Consider the following 23610-nt stretch of genomic DNA (forward strand, 5'->3'; position numbering starts at 1 on the left):
ATATTTATATATATATATATATATATATATATATATATATATATATATATATATATTTACACATCTTCATCCCAAGCATATACATCATATATTTTATTCAACAGCAACAAAACATTTCCCTGAAATGATTTTTGTCTAATGTCACGCCCCTTAATTTAAATATATAAGAAATGAAAATAGAGCGGAAAAAAAATAAATAATAATACATTTTATTTGGAGGTGTCTTTCGTAACACCCAAGTTCACCTTACATTAGGGGTATCAGGGGTGTCAAACATATGACCCGTGGGCCAGAACTGGCCCGCCAAAGGGTCCAATCAGGCCCACTGGATGACTTTGCAAAGTGTGAAAATTGCAGATAAGTAATTAATTCCAATTCCAAATTTACCACTTTAATCTCTTAATCCGAGTTCTTTTTCCGTAAAAATACGACATTAAAGCTTTAGTGTGTAACTTTTTGATATTAATAAACGTCCGTTACATTCAAGCTGTCGCCAAATGAGTTGCTACAAAGCTAATTAAGACTATCAGCTCCACACAACTCTCTCTGGATTTCTCAGTAGGACTATGTTCAGAAGATTGTGGCGTCTGGCAACTTTCCTTCGCAGAAACTGGAGTGAAGATAAAGACCTCTTCTGAAGAGTCCCTCATGTTTTTTTAATCCTCCGTGTCCTCCTTGGCGACTAGCAGCTGTGTGGAGGAGGGGTGGGGCCAGTGCACGGTCACAGAAGGCTTGTATCATGTGGACGCGCCAACAGTTTTGTTGTCATTACTTAGAATTCCTCATGGGGGCGACAGAAACTACGCACTATAGCTTTAATATTAGAATATAGATTTTTTTTTTTTTTTAATATAGCTTAGATATTCTGAGTTATTTGTCTGAATATTACCCCTCTCTCCGGGGTCTGTAACATTATTGATTTTCCTACGACGGCCTTAGAACGCTGTCGTAGCAGAACCAACCTGCATTTGCTAACATCGAGCTGACAACAAACTCTGTGGCAGATAAAGTTTCTGATCCTTCTGGAGAGGTTTACTGGTCTGGCCCACTTGAGATCAGATTAGGGGAATTTGGCGCATAAACAAAAAAAAAGTTTGACACCGCTGCATTAGATAAAACATGATAAAACAAGACAGGCAACGACAATGACAAAACACAACCAAGAGCCAGGTGAAACCAGTTAAAACTATACTTTTGTTGGGAAACAGTGCAAAAAATCTGGATTTATGAAATAAAAGTCCCCTGAAATCAATAAAAGCATTAGTTTTTTTTGTTAAATAAAAAAAACATTCATTTATTTATTGAAGTATATTGACTCCCTTATATTTTTATATTTATTTATTGCCTCATTTATTTATTTCAGGATGTATTTCATAGGCATATTTATGTATTTATTTAATATTGAATTAAATGACATTCCATATAGGCTACCTGTTCACACACAAAGCGAGCAGCGGAGCTTCAGTAGCCTAAGCAGACTTTGTGCGGATGGATTTAAGCTGTTGCCTTCTGATTGGTCCACTCTGCTCCCTCATTCCTTCAGGAGCGGGCTGAGTGAGAAGACGGGCAGGGGAACTGATCCACACAATTCTACAAGAGCCCGGCAGTATCCGTCCAGAAAATGTAAAAGAAAAAAGGAGACGAGTGGCTGGATAAAGCAGAGTTTGGTTCTGCGCGCTGCGGGGCTTTGCGTTTTGGAGAGCGGAGCGCATGCAGCGCGCGCTCATAGCGGAGACTCAAAAGGCGTCAGATGAGCGTCCTCGCGGGGGAAACTCTCAGAGACTTCATCTGTCACTCTGCTGCTTATCTCGGAGCTGCTGGATACGGCTCCTAGATGAAAACTACTCCGGAGAGAGTCGCTCGGCACGGCGGAACACCGGCGACCATGTCGGAGAACTCCAGCGATTTCAACAACGCCACGCTGCCGGCGGCGGCTGCGGTCGCGCACTACAACTTCCCCGCGCTCATATTCGGGATTCTGCTGATTGTGATCATCACCGGGGGGAACGTGCTCGTGTGCCTCAGCGTGTACCTGGAGAAGGCTTTAAAAACCACAACGAACTACTTCATAGTCAGTCTGGCGTTTGCAGACTTGCTGCTGGCGGTGCTGGTGCTGCCGCTCTTCGTTTACGCAGAGGTAAGCACCGAGCTACCGGAGGCCCCGGGTGGATTACTGCATGAGGCTGGCTGTGGGGCAAGAGGGCTCCGGGGGCCATATGATCAGCATGTGAGATGAGCTGTAGTATTTCATGTCTGTGCAGTGAGTGTCAGTGTGAATCTGCTGTGGCAGGACGCTTTAAGAAAGCCTCTTTTCACTTTCAGAACCAAACAGCCTACTGTTGCTGCAGTTTGTAAGCACCTGAGGGTTCGACTTTACCTGCAGAGAGAAGCTAAAAAAACAAACAGAAAAACGCGCAAAACGACTACACATGCAAAACAAGACAGGCAAAATTACCGGAAAGGCGTGCTCAGCGACTACAAAGTTGCGCCAAGTGATTACAAAAAACGCAAAGTGACTACAAAGAGACACAGATGCTCAGACGCATGCTCCATGGCAGGTATGTGCACTATTGTTCAAGCCATTTGATAATAAGATGCCAAAGATCTGGGGAAAACATGAAAGTTGGCAAGGTAAAGAATCCTCCTGTAGAGACGACATCCTGTTTTGTGTCTAATTGTTCTGAAAGGGATGACTCATTTTCACTCCGTCCAACTTACTGGAAGTGTTTTGAGATAACTCGTTATGATTTGATGGTATAAATAAAATTGAATTAAAAGAGGCAGAACTTGTCTGATGTTTCCATTTTTAAGTTGCATAACATAGGTAGTTATTTTGGCGTAAACAGCATTACTAATCTTGCTAAATATTTTGAGTAGAGTTCACAAAATGAATGAGCGAGATTTCCCCAGGAACAGAACTTTGGCTCCATTGATTTGCCGGTTCAATCAACGAGACTGAGGGGGAAATGACACCCCCCCTCTGCTCCACCCCTGTTAAAAAACATAGGAGTAGATAGGAGTCTAATTATTCTCACAATTCTCAAGTAAAAGCAAATTTTTGAGATATCCTGATTTAAAATTATAAAAAGGAAGGATCAAACGTTTGAAAAAAAATCTGATCCGGGAAGGTTGCCCGTTAAACCCAGCAGAGCCAGCTCATCATGGTGCAAAATAGAACAAAGTCCGTCCAGTACTGAGTCGTGCTGCGTTTCTCACTTCTTTAATCAGGATTATTTAAGGACAGGGGTTCACGCTGGTTATTAGGAGAGGCATGATCCATGAATCAAAATATTAACAGCCAATAAAAAGGGTTAAAGTATAAGTATATAAGTATTAAAAGCCACCTGCCTGCCTGTCTAAGTACCTGTGTGGCTCACAGATGCCCTGCCGAGGCTTCCCCCTTTAAGTCCTCTTTAATTAGCCGCATGTGTGATCCCATTACCTGTGCAAGTGTCTGCAGCCAGTTTATCTACCGCGTGTCATGCTGGTGGTTCGTCCGCATGCACTGACTGGATAAGAGGAGTCTGAAAGTTAAAACCTTTCCCATGTTCACCTGAAGAGGAAAGTTGTTTTACTGGAGGAACGTCTCAACACTGAGCTGCATTGGTGCAAGAGGTTTAAACATATTTACTCTTGGATTTAGGGCAACTAATCAGTTTGTGTGTGTGTGTGTGTGTGTGTGTGTGTGTGTGTGATACTCAACCTCTCTATCTGGTTTCCCACATCTCAGGTCCCTCATTGCTTTGCATCACACCTCAGAACATATCACTGAAACACTGTCTCACATCCTAAATGGCTGCCATGCCTGCAAAGGAATGTACATAGCACGTCATGACAGAATAGTAGACCTCATAGTGAAAGACATATCTAACCGTTTTCCACCCTCAGTGAGAATGGACAAACATTCTCAGGTAAAACCATCCATATTTCAGCACTGCAATAGTAACCCTAGTACTTTCTTACACCTTGTTGCCTATACGCCAGATGTTGTTATTATCAACGAGGAGTCCAGTGAGGTGGACATTTTGGAGGTAGGCTGCACTTTTGATTCCAGCATGGAGGCGGCTTTCTACACCAAGGTAGTTAAATACCAACCACTCCTAAACACCATCTCAGAGCTAGGCTATAGGTGAAGCCTAGGACACACACACACACACAGGTTGGTAGTAAAAGGCGGAAAACAACTTGGGATGGCCAATAAGAGGGCTTATCAGCTTGCCAAGTACTGTCCCATATCTGCTATTATTAGCAGCCGCCACATATGGCGGAGACGTTGCTACTTATACCCTTAAGATCTGAGTATTGTGAAGACCTGCTGCTTGCCACTGGTCCATGAGTTTGCGTATGTATTGTACGACATCTGTAATATTTGTGTCCCTGTATCATTTTCTTCATGTGGACATAAATAAATGGTTAAAATGTGTGTGTGTAGTTTCAGGGCGGAGTTTGGTCCTTGAACATGCTGATGTGTGACAGCCTGATGACCATGGATGTGATGCTGTGCACCGCGTCCATATTCAACCTCTGTGCCATCAGCGTGGACAGGTATGTGCGCGTTCGTCTGGTCGAGATTTATCATCATTGATGATTAACTAAATTTTTTTTTTTATTTAGATTATATTTATTTCATTATTTTATTTTATTTTTTTATCATTCTACCATTCTTATCTTAATCCTTATCTTACTTTCCTTTAATACCTTAAACTTCTTTAAATACCTCACTTACTTATGCCACTAGTGTTTCCTCAGTGCAAATTTGAGTTTTGCTTGTTTTATGCTGGTGAGAGAGAGTGTGTGTGTGTGTGTGTGTGTGTGTGTGTGTGTGTGTCATTAGCTGTGTTCGTACTGTATGTATGTATATATATATATATATATATATATATATATATATATATATATATATATATTAGTCTGATATTGCTCCATTGGGTTGTGATTATGGGGCGTGTTTCAAACGAACCAGGAAAGAAAATGCCTCTGTACTCAATTGGATAGACCTACAACCAATCAGAGCAACTGGATAGACCTACAACCAATCAGAGCAATGGAGTACGTGACGTATCTACTTAGCGGTGGGGGCAGCTGATAAATTAAACTTTTGCCGAATCCCGTAGGAAGGACGGCAAAAACATCTTTAAGATAGACAAATGCCTTTATAGCGGTTCTCTGTTCCTCTTTTAAAATGAACGCGCTGTCGATATCTTCTATAACAGATGCAATGGCGGAATCTACACGTCTCAATTCTCCAGCGGCAGCCATCTTTGTCGTAAACAAATTCCACCCAAGCGCTCTTTGGCGAGGTGGTTGATTACATTACTGTTGATCATCTGTCCATCATCGTATAAAGCCCGCCCTGACGATTTGATTGGTCCGAACAGCTCTGGTTGGAGCGTAGTTGCTCCACAACTACAACTAAGTTCGGCTGGCATCCAGGCTAGCCAAGGACACCTAAGCTGAAGAAGAGACATTCATATATTTATACATCATGTTTTAATGTTAATCATACATGTAGCACAGGGAATCCTTGACATGGTGCTCTTTGGATGCTTTTATATAGACCTCAGTGGTCCCCTAATACTGTATCTGAAGTCTCTTTTATATAGACCTTAGTGGTCCCCTAATACTGTATCTGAAGTCTCTTTGATATAGACCTTAGTGGTCCCCTAATACTGTATCTGAAGTCTCTTTTATATAGACCTTAGTGGTCCTCTAATACTGTATCTGAAGTCTCTTTTATATAGGCCTTGTTGGTCCCCTAATACTGTATCTGAAGTCTCTTTTATATAGACCTTAGTGGTCCTCTAATACTGTATCTGAAGTATCTTTTATATAGACCATAGTGGTCCCCTAATACTGTATCTGAAGTCTCGAAATTTCCCAAAATTCAGCCTTGGTGCAGAATTCCAGCCAATAGAGTCAGTCCCACAATGAGCTTTCCTTAGGATTTGACATTTCTGTGTCTGAAGCTATTGAGGAGGAGAGAGGGGGGGGGCAAGGTGGAGGGTGGGGCTGTGGCCTTGACACACTGCCACTTTGCTTGTTTGAAAGCCATGATGGCTCTCTCTCTCTCTCTCTCATGGGTGGGCCAAATTCTCTGGGTGGGCAAAGCAGAGAAAAGGGAGGTAACCTTGCTCCTTATGACCTCATAAGGAGGAGATTTCTGATTGGTCCATCTGAGCTTTCATTTTCTCAAAGGCAGAGCAGGATACCCAGGGCTCGGTTTACACCTATCACCATTTCTAGCCACTGGCGAACCATAGGCAGGCTGGGGGAGTTCATATTAATGTTAAAAAACCTCATAAAGGGGAATTTTCATGCCATGGGACCTTTAAGTACAGTACTGGAGTAAATGTACTTATTTACTTTCAACCGCTGGATACTTGCTTAATAAATCTCAACAACAACTACTCTGTTACAAGTAAAGGGCCGATCTGATTAGATCTAATTAGCAACCATTTTAAACTTAATCCCCGGCTTACCGTTGCCGCTTGTGACATCCATAGTAAAGTATAAGTACTTTAAAATTAGTACAGTATTTGAGTAAATGTACTTAGCAACATTTTTTTCGCTTGAAAAAACAAACCATGAATAGATAATGCAGGCAACCATCCAACTCATAACAATCAGCGAAGCATTTCTACGTCCACGCAGTTGTCTTCAACGTCCTCGTCTTTTCCATTAACACATGGATTTTGTTATTGTGTTTGCATTTTCATGCCATGGGACCTTTAAGCCTAACTGTATCTGTGGATGGCTACCTTAGATGCTACCTTACCTACAGGCCGATAAGCCTGTCATCAATGTTGTGTAAATTTAAAAAGAAAATCATAGAGGCCGATTCATCTTTGCTAATAATATGTTGAACTGAGCTTTATGCATTATTCTCAGACATATTCAATTTTGAACTTCTGTTTTAAATTATTTAACAATAACCCCCTGCAGCAACTCTGAGGACCCCCTAAGGGTCCCGGACCCCCTGTTGAAGATCTCTGGCGTAGAGCGAAATGCATCATTAAGGATGCCACTCATCCCTCTCATGGTGTGTTCACACTCATGCAGTCCAGGAAAAGATCCAGAAGTATCAAGGACCACTCGGCTGTTTCCCACAGCAACCAGACTGCTGAACTGCCCATGAGACTTACCTCTAAAATATTATATTAAAACTACTTATTCTATTCAATTTTAGCGTGAACGTTGTCTCTTTATTAAATGCTTTTATTTATGAGCTTATCATTTTAAAGTCTTCAGTCTTGCACAGATTTATTTATTGACTCGTGGTTGTGTGAAACAGAATCATGAAAATATTTAATCTTGGTCAAGGTTTAGATGAAGACAGCGATCATCCCTCCTATCTCACAATATTGCGATTTAAAAAATATTGTGATATTCTGCAATATATTGTAATTTATTACCTTTTTTCCAACTTCAAATTATTTTTCAACATCTGTTTTATCTAAAAAGACCATCTTACTTCAATTAACTGAAAAAGCAATTGATTTTATTATTCTAGTATCAAAAAGTTAAATTTTTATGTGCAATTTATATAAAAAAAAGATTGATACTTGGCGTCTGTGTATCCATACAGTATTGCCACAGAAAATATCCCAATATTGTGCTGTATCAACTCCCCCCCACCTTTTAGTTTTTGCTGTGTGACCCATTGGAAGAGTGGGGCAATGAACCCAGTGGTGGTAGGGCGAGGATTTGTCTGGAAGTTAAAGAACAACACTCAAATTGTATAAATAAATGAATCAGACAACCGATACTGAGTGTTGAATATTCTACTGTCGACTGCACTTGAAAATACAAAATCCTGCTAGGCTTTAGTGCCGTGAAGAGGAGACAAGTGTGATTTTCCTGCACTGAATTTTGGTTCATCAGAGCTTTGATGAAGGTGTGAGAAGCCAGAATTAAAATACACCAAAACGATTGAGGTGTGAAGAGATGGAAGTGATTTTTTTTTTCCTCTTTTCTTTTTTAAACCACTGGAGTGCTGCTTCGGTCCTGAATGTGTTTCAGGACTGCTCCAAATTACAGGGGTTCCACAGGGTTTTAAAAAGTATTAAAAGGTAGTAAATCAAATTAGTAATAATGAAGGCCATTAAAAGGTATTAAAAGGTATTAATTGCCATTTTACAAGGTACTAATTTTTTGAATGAGTTGTCCATTTGTTTTATTATGTCTATTTAAGTTGATATTGTAAAGTTCTTGTGATATTATATCCTATCCTGCTTGCAAAATTAAAAATCCCACTATGGCCACGCCAGGACCCGCCCTACGAAGCATCTCGATTGGTTGGGGTTAGGCATTTGGCCTAGATTGGTTAAGGTTAGGATAGCCGATTGGTCAGGGAATAGGACCTGTACCAATGGGGTTACGTTACCTTAGGTAAGCATGGACGCCTGGCCAATAAATGCTATTGAAGGGCTGGTCTTGGCGTGGCCATAGTGGGATTTGTAATATTGCATCCCGCATCGGGTGATATGCCTATCTTAGCCTGACAAGCCAGACCCACATCAAGATGTAGGGTCTGGGAACTCACCATTGGCAGGGCTCAATCCGAGGGGCGGGATAAACGGTTGTCTTTGAAATTCCCTCTGCACCAATAGGATAGCGCTACAACCAGGCAGAGCAACGAAGAAGGTAGCGGAGCTAGTTGATACATTAAACTTTTGCCGTATCCGGTCGGCATAAATGTGGATGAAACATGTTGCGCGCTGAACTGGATGACTAGCGGCTGCTGAACGTCAAGCTCCTTAACAGCAACATGGGCAAATGCAAATTTTCCGATAAATGGCTAGAGGACCCGCCGTTTAAAGACTGGCTCAGGCCTGTAGAGGGGAAAGACCGTCAGGCTTACTGTTCGGTTTGTAAAAAAAACATCAGTATAACTTGGATGGGGTTTAACGCTCTTCGGTCGCATATGCAATGTACCAGCCATAAATCTGGAATACGCTGAGATCAATTATCAATCTCTAGTTTCTGTGCTGCTGCTACCGTTAGGCCTACACCACCGCACTGTGTAAAGTGTAGTTGCTTGTTTGGGCTTGTTCCCAGCTCCATAGTAAGTTGTCAAGCAGTCTTGACTAAGACTAAATCCCCTGGTTGGCTTTCACAGGCACCCCTCTTAGTTTTGCAGATAAAGATGAACAATGACAAAATAAAAACACACAATAAATGTAAGATTAGATTGTACTTACAAATCAAAGAATGAACAGTAAAGCATATTTGCAGAATACTTATCAATTAACTGGCTTGTAGGACAACTAAAATCCAAACTTTACAAGTTACGGCTACAGCATCGACTACGGCAGACCTCCGGGTGACGATGGTAGCCACACCTACGCTGTGCGCAGAGGTTCTGTGGTGTCTGGACACCTGCGGTCAAACAACACTCTTTGAACGCAAATGAAGGGATTGGTGAGCTTTTTAAAGCAATGTTTCCCGACTCTGACATTGCTAAGCGACGCAGTGTCCTCAGTGACGTCTGTGCCAGCCTCGAAAAGGATGCCGACAAGTTGGCCCAGCAGGCAGACGGGAAGGCTGGGCCATTAATGGCCCAGTTGATTACTAAATCTAACACCCTCAGGAGGAGGAAGAAAGAAAAGAGAGGAACTGGCGCAAGTTGATAAACTCCTGGAAGAAAAAGCAATTCAATTGAAGCACTTACCATTGGATCACAGGTTTACTTAGTTTCAAATGGTTATAATGGCATCCCAAGTTCAAACAGTGAATGCTTGTTTGCCTGTCTGTATGTAGTTTTAAGTGGTTAAAATGGCATCAGTGAGTGCTTGTTTCTTTGAAATGCTTTAATTTATCATTTTATTTCATCTATTAATTATATTCTAAAGTTGGAATAGATGTTTCCATTTCCAGTAGTATCTTTTAATACATATTTTAGGTTGTTTTCATTGTCCATTCTCTTTAATGACTGTATTTGTATGTGTACCTTTTTTCGATAAAATAGAATATTATGAGTGGAAGTAATTGAAAGATTGATTAGGTAAACAGGTATGTTCTGGGGATGCTAATTAACAGGGTTTTTCTGACCGATAGCTAACTTCGTTAACTGATCATTAAGCCTCTGAAGTCTAATGTCATTTCTTCTTGAATTCTCCTTTTAAAGCATTAGTGCGTAACTTTTTGATATTAATGAACGTCCGTTACATTCAAGCCATTGTCAAATGAGTTTCTACAAAGCTAATTAAGACTATCAGCTCCACACGACTCTCTCTGGATTTCTCAGTAGGACTATGTTCAGAAGATTGGGGCGTCCGGTGACTTTCCTGCGCAGAAACTCGAGCGAAGATAATTACCTCTTCTGAAAAGTCCATCATGTTTTTTTTAATCCTCCGTGTCCTCCTTGGCTACTAGCAACTGTGTGGAGGGTGGGGGGCGTGTGTGCGCGATCACGGAAGACTTGTATCATGTGGACGCGCCGACAGTTTTGTTGTCATTACTACGCACTTTAGCCCAAAATTATTTCCAGAGCAATGTGTAAAGAGATAATTTGGCCCTAAAGTGGAAATATTTCTCAAATCTCTTGTCAAAACATACCATTAAAGAGCCCCCGTTATGCTTTTCTGGATATCTCCTGTGTTTTAGTTTTTTTTTTGTGTAATAAATGTATAGTACAAAAAAACACATTTCGCTCCAAATGGAGCTTTCTCTCCCACAGGCAGCACTTTTTCTTAACTGCCAAACTTTCCTGTTTGAAAATCCTCAATTAGTGGGGTCATTAATTGAGAAAGCCAGCCCAGTTTTGAATATGTGCTGCCCGTAGGTGCTGCCTGAGCGAGCACAACCCGCCCAGTGGCTTGTTTGAATTTGGTTGACCAATCACAACAGATTGGGCCAGCTAACCAATCAGAGGAGACTGGGCTTTTTTCAGGAAGGCGGGGCCAAGAGCTCGGACAGTGCGTTTCTGGCAGAGACACTGCAGTAATGGGCAGTATGAGAAACATAATGTTTTTTGAACATCAAAGCATGTAAGCCTATTCTAGTAGACCCCAAGAGTACAAATATGACACTGAAAAAGGAGCATAATAGGGGCTCTTTTGTTAAGTCTGTTGGTCTGGACTCGAGAGCGGACACCGACTAGAAGGTTTTGGGTAGTAAAAAGGGTTTTTAATGAATGCTCAACTGTACAGAAAATCTTGCCAAAAGGGAAGGTGGTAGCCCAATGGTCGGAGGGGTGGAGGTAGGCGAGGCGGGCATGAAGTACAGGCTGGTGGATTAGCAGGTAGCGTAGGTGACGTCGACTCCAAATGACAAAAAAAGATGATAACACAGGGATATCCACAACAACAAAAGTTTCACGAGAACTTCTAGGAGTTTGGGCCAAGAGTACGTTACCACGTGAGTGACTGAAACCAACTGGCACTGGCTGCCTGGATCTCAGGAGTACTTGTGCCGGGGCTTGATTAGGAGATCGCTTGCTTTTTTCCTAAACCCAACCTCCGCCATCCCGTTATTGTGGCGCTGGAGAGCCAACTGCCTTGGAGAAAACCATGCCTGCATGCGCACACACACACACACACACACACACGCACACACACTAAGACCTGAGTCATGGATAGGCCGTGACATTTTTAACACCCCTAACATGTTCTTTAGAGTTTTAACCATTCTTCCTTTCGTTTTGCAGGTTCATTGCCGTGTCCATCCCTCTAAACTACAACCGTAAACATGTGGACCAACGTCAGCTGGTCCTGCTGTCGGCCACCTGGCTGCTGGCCCTCGCCGTGGCCTCGCCCGTCATCTTTGGCATCAACAACGTGCCTAACCGCGACCCCAGTGAGTGCAAACTGGAGGACAACAACTATGTGGTTTATTCCTCGGTTTGCTCCTTCTTCATCCCCTGCCCCATCATGGTCCTGCTCTACTTCGGGGTTTTCCGCGGGCTGCGGCACTGGGAGGTGACTCGTAAGGTCAAACTGCGCAGCAGCATCGAGGCCTGCAGGAAGCTGCAGCACGCCGCCGTCGCCACCGCCTTCCCCCCGCTGGCGGGCACCATCCCCGGGCCTCTGCCCATGCCTCTGCCCAGGATCATCGAGAGGGACTTGGCCCAGTCTCGGCTGGACGATACAGGCGACTACATGCAGCAGGAGATTCCTTATCCCCGGCAGTACAGAGAGAACTCGGTGCCCACGGTGACGTACAGCCAAAAGCTGCGCATGAAGAAGAGAGCCAAGATCAACAGCAGGGAGAGGAAAGCTATGAGGGTGCTGCCTGTCGTAGTAGGTGAGTGTTCATGTTCTCCCTCTCCTCCAATCAGAGACAGCTTTGATAACTCAGTCTAAATACGGTTAAAGAACCATAACACTGAACTACAAATCAGTGCTGCAAAATATAATCGATTAGTTACTTAGTTGTCACGTATTGAAATGAATCGCCAACAATTTTGATAATTGATTGAGAATCGTTGGGTTTGAGACATCTGTTTTTTAATAAACCGACTAAATATTCGACATTTACTTACATTTGGGTACAATAGGGAAAGGTAAAATATTTGGCTGGAGAAAACCCAAAAATATACCGCGAACCCAGACGTAGTACTGAAGGAAAATTAAAATTGGAGGGCGGAGCCGGGCTATCACGATGTGCCACCTCCACAAATTTGTTTTCAACAAATTCAAGCAGTCAGATATATATGAAGTCCCATTTTATTGCATCTGCTCTTAAAAAAAGACACTTCCTGAATATAGCAGAGTTTAAACACAGCAGACAACAGGCAAAAACTAAAAAAGCAGCGACGGGAAAATCAACAAGCAACATCAGTAGGTGATAACCGATTATGGTCTGTCGCTGCATCGATGCAGAATCCTCCACGTCCACATCGCGATGCATCGATGCTATGATTCATCTCAACACCCCTAGAAAACAAACCACTACATCTGTGAAACTAATTGGGCTGGGCCTCGCCAACGATTTACCGAATCGATTCAATTCCATTTTGATTTTCCGATTCTATATCAATAAGTTAGGGAAATATTTTAGTTTACAATACCAATTTTGCTTGGATATAAAACAAAAAAAGATTCTCAAGAGAACATTTGCTGTAAATTGTCAAACAAGAAGCAACCCTCAAATATTTGTGTATATTGCACCAGGTTAATGTTTACATTAAGACTTGACCCCCTAAAATGTTTGTTTAAAGTACTTTTTACTTAACAGGAGTGACAGATACATCCACGGTGAAAAAGCATATATTAAAAGATTGATTTCAGGATTTTATAAATCAATATCAGATCACTTACAGATCACAGTTAAGAACTCCAGGTACGGGCAATTGTTTGCCCTGATTGGCTGAGCTGCCCCTCTGGAGAAAGAGCCTAAATAAACTAATCTTTTTTTTTGTTTTGTTTATAGCTGTTGTGGCTGCATCAATACGGTAAGCCCATCATTAGTAAAGTTAAATCAAATGAAATCGTCTTATCATCCAATTTTTGTGTTCATTTTTTTTGCCACCATAACGTCACGTGACTTCGTTTATATTCTCACACACGGCGCACCGCCAGAGACAGTTTAGAGGTTATAGAGAATCTTTGGCACTGCATGTGAAAGAGAGAGAAAGCCCTTCTGCCTTCACCGGAGTTTTTGAATTTATGGAGATAATGGCAAATGCCATGTAAATAGTAAAAAAAATGATTTGGGTTGCCTTTTTTTTTCACGTTAGAGCAATAGCCTCTCCAAACTTCTGTGCACGTCCCTGCCTTGTAGTAACTTTAAAGTGTTCATATTATGCTTTTTGGCTTTTTCCCTTGGCTTTATTGTGTTATATATCTTTTTTTGTACGTTATAGGTTTACAAAGTGAAAAAGCCCAAAGTCCCCCCCAAAGGGACTTACCATCTCCAACAGAAAACACTGTTCACCAACTGCTCCAAACAGCTCTATTGTAGTCCAGCCTTTACTTCAGAGACCAACGTGGTCACTTTGTAACACACGTTATAATGCTCACCTAGCTGCTAGCATGGCACACCCTCATACTCTGCTTCTGACTGGTTAGTAGTCCTTACCTAGCTACTGTCAGGGCACGCCCTCATACTCTGCTTCTGACTGGCTAGTAGTCCTTACCTAGGTACTGTCAGGACCCTCATACTCTGCTTCTGACTGGCTAGTAGTCCTTACCTAGGTTCTATCAGGGCACGCCCTCTGTAGCTAAAACAGAGAGCTCAACACACAGGGTGAAAAGAGGAGCTGCAGAAATGTGCAGTACAACAAAAATATGGTATTTTTTATTTTTATTTTTTATTAAACCATGTAAACCTATTCTGATATATCCTCTTAATACAATTGACCATTCGCAAAAGCCACGCCCCCTAGTTATTGTTACTACGCCCGTCAAACAATTGAGAACCAGACACATAGCCATGGCTGTGTTGAGCTCCATATCTATTGGTATAAGTGATTGGTTTTGGAGTAATGCAGCAGACATATCCTCCAGGGCACGACAGAAAGGGCTGCAATATGCAGTGGAGGGATGTGTTCAATGACCCTCAACCTCTCGCTAAATTATCTGTGTCGATAGCAACGTGTGCTTGACAGGCTAACAGCTATCAGGCTGCCTGAATTTCCTACGGAATAATAAAGTATTTAATGTTCTAACTTTACTACTTTTGATAATAATGCTATATAGAACCACAACTGTTAACTTAAGTCCAGTTTTACAGATTGTAACTGTTATTTGTACTTAGCTACTTAAACTACTTATCGATAATTGCAACCCGGTCTCACGGCAGTTCGTGTAAATGTCCACGTTATTCTTCATCTATTGATACGTGTTCACGGAGACGTTATTCTCGTTTTTCACGTGTAAATGTCACGTTATTTTCTCGGGGAAAGGACGCCGGGAGGCGGCCGAAAAGGTCGCTCCATAATCCGGGAGGCGCCCGCGAGGCGGCCCGCTGGGGACGCGCCACAATAACGGGATGGCGGAGGTTGGGTTTAGGAAAAAACTTACCGGGAAAGGGAGTCTTAAACGCCGGGAGACGCGCCGCGGATTTTCGGGTTTTTATATTACTCCCTACCATTCTCGTGCTGTGGCCACAAAATACGCTTCCCATTAAAATACATTACTTCACATTTTCGTGTTGTCTCCGTGAACACATATCAATAGATTCAAATAACGTCACATTTACACGAACTGCCATGAGTTAGCTCGCTAGCTTTACTTACCTTGGAGCAGACATATGTAGCTATGCTTATTAATCTTCGAGGTATTTAGCTGTGAGTGGGGTCTCCCACACTGCTTAATCCATTGTCGGCATCTTTCCGCTTGGGTCTTGGGCTTTGGAAAGGCGAAAAAAACGACCCCTCCCTCTAAACTTTTGGGGTACCTGGTGTCAGACTTGCAGGTGCCTATGGCGCATTGTTTCACCATCTTGATGAAATCGCAATGTTTGACGGCGGTCCTTCTCCTTAGTTACAGTTGCTGAGCTAGGATTGGACGAGGACCTTTCGAGGGCGGGGTTTTGCGAACGGTCAATTATGAACCTGAAAATGAGCATAATATGTAAGGTAAGCTATCGAGATTCAACTTTTTACCGAGGCTCTCTGCGTTAAGAGCGGCCTCATCCAGACGGATAAAAGGGCGGTTATTCTTCACGCAGGGTTAAAGTCAGCCTGAATGGTGAAAAAAAGAAGTCTTTGTCACTTTACATGTACTAAGTGTACCAAAGTGCAAAACAGGTGAAACATAAATAAAATAAAAAAGGGCAGGTCTGAATTGTTACTTCATCAGGTGTTTCTGGTTCCAGTGATTGTAGTTGGGCGTCAGGCAGCTTGGGTGCCTTTTGTTCCTTATTGTTAATTACATAAATGGATTGTTTTGAGAGCCAAACAAACCTGTAAATTGTTTTGTTTTTTTTTAGTTTCTCTTTAATATTTGTGGTATTATCCTAATTGTACCATTCAGCAACAACCAACCCACTCTTCGTAAAACATGTGATAAAATATTTTCAGATGAAATTGTTCTTTCCTGTGCTGTCAAGGGCCACTGTGCTTTTTCATTAAGGCCACTTGTGTATTTCAGTTATCAGTTTACTCAGCGAAGCAGGAAATATAATTAAAATTGCTTGTGACAGTAGGTGAGGTGTTTTAGTGCTGAACAGTTCCATATGGTAATTAATGGCCGTTAAATTGTAGAAAATCATTCCAGGGTACAAGAGGCCGAAATGGGTTTCCTCAGGAGGGTGGCTGGCGTCTCCCTTAGAATTGTAGAAAATTTCACATTTTCCAATCATAACAGCACAATTTAGATAAAATGGACTTTGGACTCTCAATCAAAACAGTTAATCAGCTTTTTCACTTTGTCTTTACAATTGAATTAATTAGCGTTGCAGCTCAGGTACTGTAGGTGTGAGGCTGCCGACGTTCATGCAGGTTCACTGTGAGTGACGGTATCAACGCATCACTTCTGACTCGCGGTCTATCAACAAGCAGCGCCATTATAGCTTAAAGCCCTCGATCCAATTATGCAACACATACTGTCCCAGTCACATCTCTACTGTACACAGACAGGCTGAGATCTGATTCGTTCACTGTTTGGAACAATGACCCACGAGAGATGACTCACTTTTATTCTGTAAATGCTTTCCAACACATACTGTATATGTGGTATTTATACAATTTCCTTCTGCTGCAAACTCCACTGCTCAGCTGATTATTTTAGCCGTACAGAGTGGTATAAGACCATAAACCATTCACACTAATTTATGTCAACAGTAAAGAGTTTCAACATGCAGCGCAAAGCCTCGACTGCAGAGCACAAGCTGATTAGTTTCCATTGAATATTTAAGTGTTTGGCATGGCTGGCCGAGTGGCTCTATATCCATGGTATTGCAAGGGTGATTTAATTCTTGCATGTTTTGTTGTGCATGATCAAAAAACACCCCCGATTAGTCAACTAATAGGTCGTTTTGGTCTTAGTCGACTAAGATTTCTTTAGCCAATTAGACATTGTTTTTTGCTTTTTCATGCTGAATGTTTGTTTTTTTTCCAAGACACTTATGAGCACATCTCTGGTAGAAAGAAAATATAAAGTGGTTATTTCGCCTGATTCTTTGTGGAGAAACTCAGATTTACAGATCTGTCAATAAAATCAACTACTCGATTAGTCGAAAAAATCATATGAGGACAGCCATAATAAAATATAGGCCAGTAATATCTGCCATGCTAATTTAGTAGCACACTAAAAAAAACTGCAGGTAAAAATCGAGTAAATGTTAGTTTCTGTCATGCTTTTGTGGCTTAAATACTGTGACAGAACAGACATGGATTCCTATATTGTGTGTATATATATATATATATATATATATATATATATATATATATATATATATATATAGTCGTATCAGAGCTGGCCTGAATGCATCTCATGAATAGGTAGTGATGCATGATCCTGTCCTTCTGACAGAACAGATGTGTTATATTATGCAAAGTCCTCCAATCTTCTGGAAAAAGGGACATACATCTCATTCATCAACCTCTCAACACAAAGCTAATAAATCGCCCGGTTCCGTTTTATCGCCAAAAGGCGACGCCACCTGAGACAAATGGCCTAAGTTTGACTCAGTGACACAGCTATTTATAGTCCTCGCCGATCAAAGAAACTAAGCTTGTTAAAGTTGCGTTATCATTTGAACAGACGGACCTCTGGTTGTAGTTTGAGGAGGAGCTGTGAATCATGTTTTTACACTCAGTTCTCTAAATCGGCCAGCAAGAGAAAAGAATCCTTTGAATCACTGTCCCTGGGTGGCCAGTTAATATGTAACAGTTGTCGGTATCTCTATCCTTTCTGAAATGAAACTTTTCTTGTGAAGGAGAAGTGGAAAAAAAGTCCAGAAATCCCACATTCATCAAACACCCCCGAGCAGTAATGTCTCGAGTTAAAATTATGAGACGGCAGGGTCGTTACATTTCTACCATGTCTCTAATGAACTCGGCCTGGTCGTGAATCATTCAGAGTCACTCTTTCAAGTCACAGTGAAACGTATCGTCCTTACTAGACGCATTTCCCCTTGAATCTGGATCTTTAAAAAACACGGAAAAGAAGAAATTAATGAGAGAGCAGTAACGAGGAGAGAGGGACTTATTTTTGAGATGAGACCGGTGGAGGGATGGGGTTGTTAAAATATAGTTTCCTTCTCTGCCTGCAGTTACACAGTTAGGTCATCGATTAAAGTTATATTCACAAGTTCAGCTTGACACTTCTTTTCCATAGTTTGGGATATTAAACCACTCCAAATGATGTGCTTGCGCACACACTATGCTTGATATACACACAAGGCCGCACAGCAGCACACAAACATGCAGAAGATTAAAAATAAAAATATTACAATATGAAATAGTATTATGATATGATCTGCTCGCGCGCTTTCACTTCACGCATGAGCGGATCAGTTTCTTCTCCTGGAAATCTCTTCTTCCTGCTCAGCAAATCATAATCGCAATGTGCCGAGGTCCAAACGCGCCTGGCTTTTAAAGGGAATGGGAGAGGACATTCTGATTGGTTTATTTCATGTTACGCCTAAAACACACCTATGATTAGTTAAGACACTAAGTACAACCCTTTTGAACCATGCGCCTGGCGCACGGATATCTTTTGCCTTGGGCTTTCTTTGTGTTGGGATTCTAACCTCCGGTGGATTTCTGAGGACTATGGTTAACTGCTCCTCAGATCTCTGCAGGGTAAATCCAGACAGCTAGCTAGACTATCTGTCCAATCTGAGTTTTCTGTTGCACGACTAAAAACAACTTTTGAACGTACACATGTTCCACCAAAACAAGTTCCTTCCAGAGGCTATTTTGCAGCGGCACCGTGCGGTGCATAGCGCCGCCCAAGACGATTGGGATTGGTTTAAAGAAATGCCAATAAACCAGAGCACGTTTTTCTCCCATGCCGGAATGCTGTGTGGACTAGCCAGACCTTCCCCCGTAGCACTGTGGAGGAAGGTCTGGCAAAGCGAGACTAGCGAGATATTAAGCAGTTCAAAAACACTGCAATCATGGCTCCAAACAGGAACTATTGGGAAGAGAAGTGTGGAGGAGGAGGAGAATATTATGAGCAGCCCTGTTGAGACTATAGTGGACGAGTACAAGTGCTAGTCGCTACTTAAGCAGCGGCGGTAAAGTCTCCACAGCACCTGTGTGCAAAACAGTAAGGAGATATGACCTGAGCCATCTCAAATTTGGATTCAGTTGGAGCAGGACAAAGGAAGTAAAGCGTGCCTGTCAAATAAATAATATTTTTAGGAATAAACCTTTTTCCTGCATGAACGGTCCGTAGCTGAATAGAGTAAGCCTATGCTACTCTATTTTAACGTGGGCCAAAATGGTGGTACTCAGAGAGGCTAATATGTGGTGTCAATAGTAATAGAAACACTGGGCTAGTCTATGCAAAAAAAAAGGATATATAAAGGGCTTAGGCTGCCCATACATTACTGTAGGCCCCCAGTTTAAAATGCAACTTAATTGTATGCAATATATGTAGTAGGGGGTCCTTGCTCCATCTCTTTAAACAATTCTGATTACAAAGCCTCTTCATGTAGTAATGTATCTGTGAAAAGTCTGTGAGTGTATGACATTTCTTTTATCTCATGACTTTGATGATATTTGCAGGCATGAAACTGAAATCACAAACATAAAACAGAGTTTACAGGCAGAGATATAAATCTTTAAACTTAAAATATTGTATAGTCTGACACAGAAGTAGCATATCTGTCGACTGCTGGCTATGAAGCCAAGACATCATAAAAACTGCAAGAGAAATGTCTGATTTTAGACACATTGTAATTTACGCCTTCTAGGAGATGTTTCTACACCGAGAACGATCATCACTTTGATAAAACAGACTGTTAGGTGCCTTTGACTTGACTATTGTAGTGTCAATTAGTGCCCTGACATAACAGAAGTTATATCAAAAAGTTAACAGAAGTTAGTGAGAAAAAACAGGCAGATAGCCATTTTTTACAGGGAGAAAAGCTATTGCGGGACAAATATGATCTCTGTTCTTGTCAGTACACAGGCTGCAGCATTCTGGATCATCTGGAGAGTGTTAAGGGACTTACTGGAGCAACCTGATAAGAAACTACAAGTAGGGCTGCAAGTAAAGATTCTTTTCATTGTTGATAATTTTCTCGATTAATTGGTAAGATAAAAAATGTAAAATACAACAATGTCTCGTTTTGTCCACAACTCAAAGATATTCAGTTTACTGTCACAGAGGAGTGAAGAAACTAGAAAACATTCACATCATGGAATCAGAGATTTTTTCCTTCCTTTTTTTATAAAGTTTGACTCAAACCGATTATCAAAATAGTTGCAGATATATTTATTAATTGACAGCTACTGAATTAATCGATCTTTGCAGCTCTAATTAAAATAGTCCAGCCTTGAAGTAACAAAGAAATTCATGGACTAGTTTTTCTACATCTTTTTGAAACGGGATGTGCCTAATGTTTGCTATGTTATGCAGGTGAAAAAAGGCAGTTAAAGGATATAACCTGATCAGAGATAACTCAGAGATTCCTTACGTGGTGCTGGAGGCCAGGGCAATGCCATCCATAGTAGCTATATCTTTAGATAATGAGCTTTGAAAGATTTTGAGGCCAAGTACAATAACTAAACATCAGGAAATTGTAAGTCATCCAGGATTTCATGTCCTTAATGCATGCTTGAAGTTTCTTTTTACTTGATCGATGGGTATAATTGGGTATCATCTGCATAACAGTTAACGTTTATGGAGTGTTTCCTAATAAGATTGCCTAAAGAAATCATATTTAAAAGGTGAATATAATTGGTCCAAGCACTGAGCCTTGTGGAACACCATGGCTAACTTTAGCGTGCTTGGAGGATTCTGAACTATGAACTAACGGAGATCGATCTGATGAATAGAACTTAAACCAGCTTAGTTAAATATTCCAGTCTCTGTAATAGGATGCAATGGTCAATAGTGTTGAATGCAGCACTAAGATCTAAAAAGACTCAGGAGACAAGTCCTTGGCAACAAGTCCAACTTATTAGCGTCTATTAATAAAAACATATTGATCATATCTAATAAAGTGTTAACCTTGGGTAAATCTTCTTTAAGTAGCCTAGTTGGGATAGCGTCTTATAGACAGGTAGATGACTTAGCTAAAGAAATCTTTAAAAGTAGTTGGTGAAGGTTTGATAGGAGAAAAGAAGTCTAAATGTATATCAGGTCTTACAGCTTTTTCTAGGGTTCTTGCGTTTGAAGATAAATCGGTACGGGTTGAGGGCAGGAAGTGATTAATTTTATCTCTAAGGGTTAATTTTATCATTAAAGAAGCTCATGAAGTCGTCACTACTGAGAGTTATAGGAATAGATGGCTCAGTAGAGCTGTGACTGTGCCAGCCTGGCTACACTGCTGAAAAGAAACCTGAGGCTGTTCTTATTTTCTTCCATTAATGATGAGTTATAGGCTGCTCTGGCATTTCGCAGAGTTTTACGGTCTTGCCAGACTAAACGAGAGTCTTCCATATTGGTGAACACCATTTACTTTCAACATTTTGCAAGTTTTGTTTTAATATGCAGGTTTGGGAATTAAAACATGGAGCTAACTCCCTTTGTTTTATCATCTTTTTTAGAGTGTGTTCGCAGTGAGCCTGCGGCACTGTCTACAAGATGATCAATTTGGGAGGGACTAAAGTTAACATAAGATAAGACTATATTGTCCTGAAGGAAATGTGTATTGGACACATATAGTATATCCTGTGTCTGCTGTTTAGGAAATACAAGGAGTAGGACTCTTCTCTTATATTGGGGCATGGCACTGAATTAAATGCTGATAGATTCACTTTCTTAAATTTAGCTACAGCACTATTAGATAGACGCGTAGAAATGTTCACCTTATAGTATAGTTGCAATCGAGTAATAAGAATTCAAAAGTTACTAGTAGTGTACTACTTTATACTTCTACTCCACTAAAATTCAGAAGAAAATACTGTACTTTGCACTAAACTAAATTCATTTAATACATTTAGTTACACATAACTTTGCAGATTCAGATTAATAATATGAAATATATTATTATAATAGGGGGAAATTCACAAGCTTCCCAGCAGTATATGAAGTCATTAAAATTAAATAACAAATTTATATAATATTATTCTGAAATAGACCGTTCTGCATAATGAGTACTTTTACTTATTGACACTTCAAAGTATATTTTGAGGTTTATACTTTTGTACTTTTATCTAAGCAAAATTTTGAATGCACAACTTTTACTTGTATTATTTCTACATGTACTTAATTGAATTAGTCAGTTTGAGTTTGTTTCCAGTAGATTTTGGTTTAAAATGCACCAAATCAGTTTAAAAAAAATGGGAGAAAAAAAACATTTTTTACATATTTTTACAAGTCGATCCTTCTCTACATGCAACTAAAATGAAAAATAACTAAATAAATTATGTTAACATGTCTGAACTTAGTTGGGGTGACATTTTCCAAACAACTTTGATGGCCACAACACCTGATTTAAAGGACAAAAAAAATTACCGTGCCAACATTTGAATTACTTTGAACCTTCTGACATTTCACATGGTTGATTTTTGTAATTTTACTGATCCTGCCAGCCAAAACAAGAATGATTGGTTCTAATTGGTGAGAGAATAATAACCCCCAGATGGCTATTGTCACATTTCTGTGACATATTGGGAAACTTGTCAGAATATTTAGTTTTACCGCTGTCACAGGATGAATATGATTGTGAGCACAACACAAGATGCTGCATGCAGAAGTCAATCTGTCACTTTGTGTTAAAAGCAACGTCTGGGTTTGAACTTATGAGTTAAGATGAAACTTTATGACTAAGTGGGCATTCAAAACAAGAAAAGCGACTTTATATTTCACAATAATTGTTGTCCGTCAGATTGTTTATAGATTTCAACTTTTCCAACCGCACTTGAAGGCAGCTTATTTCACAGGAGAGAGAAAAAGAAAAGAGACGAGCGAGACATAGCGAGTGTTTTGTTGTTGCAGGAGACATTCAGCTATTACACAAACTCCCGGGCAGTTCAGAGCTTGTGTTGTTTTTTTTTTTACCCTCAGTGTTTTAAAACTTTCTTGTGGCAGAGATAGAGGCAGTGATGTTTCCTGTTTACAGTATGGGACTGTCACAACACCCTCAAACCATAGCTCAAAACATTCTGACAAGTCTAATCTCCGGTTACATGATTGGCCACCGCAGCGTGACGTGGGGTTGCCTTTCTCTAAAAGTTGAGTCATTCTCAACTTTTCGCCGCAGGCCCGTTGCATTTGCCGGACTGTCGGACGGCCGACGCAGGTACTTTGAACGCAGCCTAACTCTAAACTTTCATGTTTTCATGCAGGTTGCTTCCTGTTCTGCTGGACTCCGTTCTTCGTGGTGCACACAACTCGAGCCGTCTGTCTGACGTGTGACATCCCTCCCGGTCTGATGAGCACCGTCACCTGGCTGGGCTACGTCAACAGCGCTCTCAACCCCATCATCTACACCATCTTCAACACAGAGTTCAAGAAATTCTTCAAGAAATGTTTCAGCAGCTGCTGTCGGATTTCCCTCCACAGACGCTAAAGGAAAGAAAGTGGAAGGTTTCCGGTTTTGGCC

At 41.0% G+C, this 23610-nt stretch overlaps 1 protein-coding gene across 1 annotated transcript; it reads left to right on the forward strand.

Annotated features, from left to right (window-relative positions):
* Positions 1–1885: 1885 nt before the first annotated feature.
* drd4b (dopamine receptor D4b) lies at positions 1886–23577 on the forward strand. The gene is made up of 4 exons (XM_028578462.1): positions 1886–2137; positions 4433–4545; positions 11648–12243; positions 23354–23577. Exons 1-4 carry the CDS (start codon positions 1886–1888, stop codon positions 23575–23577), a joined length of 1185 nt encoding a protein of 394 aa, XP_028434263.1.
* The last annotated feature ends 33 nt before the right edge of the window (positions 23578–23610 follow it).

This window comes from Perca flavescens, chromosome 1 (genome assembly GCF_004354835.1).
Source record: "Perca flavescens isolate YP-PL-M2 chromosome 1, PFLA_1.0, whole genome shotgun sequence".
Taxonomy (NCBI): Eukaryota; Metazoa; Chordata; class Actinopteri; order Perciformes; family Percidae; genus Perca; species Perca flavescens.

Coding starts and splice junctions, on each gene's coding strand:
- drd4b (XM_028578462.1), top strand. CDS start 1,886: ATGTCGGAGAACTCCAGCGATTTCAACAACGCCACGCTGCCGGCGGCG. Junction 2,138..4,432: donor CGCTCTTCGTTTACGCAGAG/GTAAGCACCGAG, acceptor GTGTGTGTGTAG/TTTCAGGGCGGAGTTTGGTC. Junction 12,244..23,353: donor GGTGCTGCCTGTCGTAGTAG/GTGAGTGTTCAT, acceptor GTTTTCATGCAG/GTTGCTTCCTGTTCTGCTGG.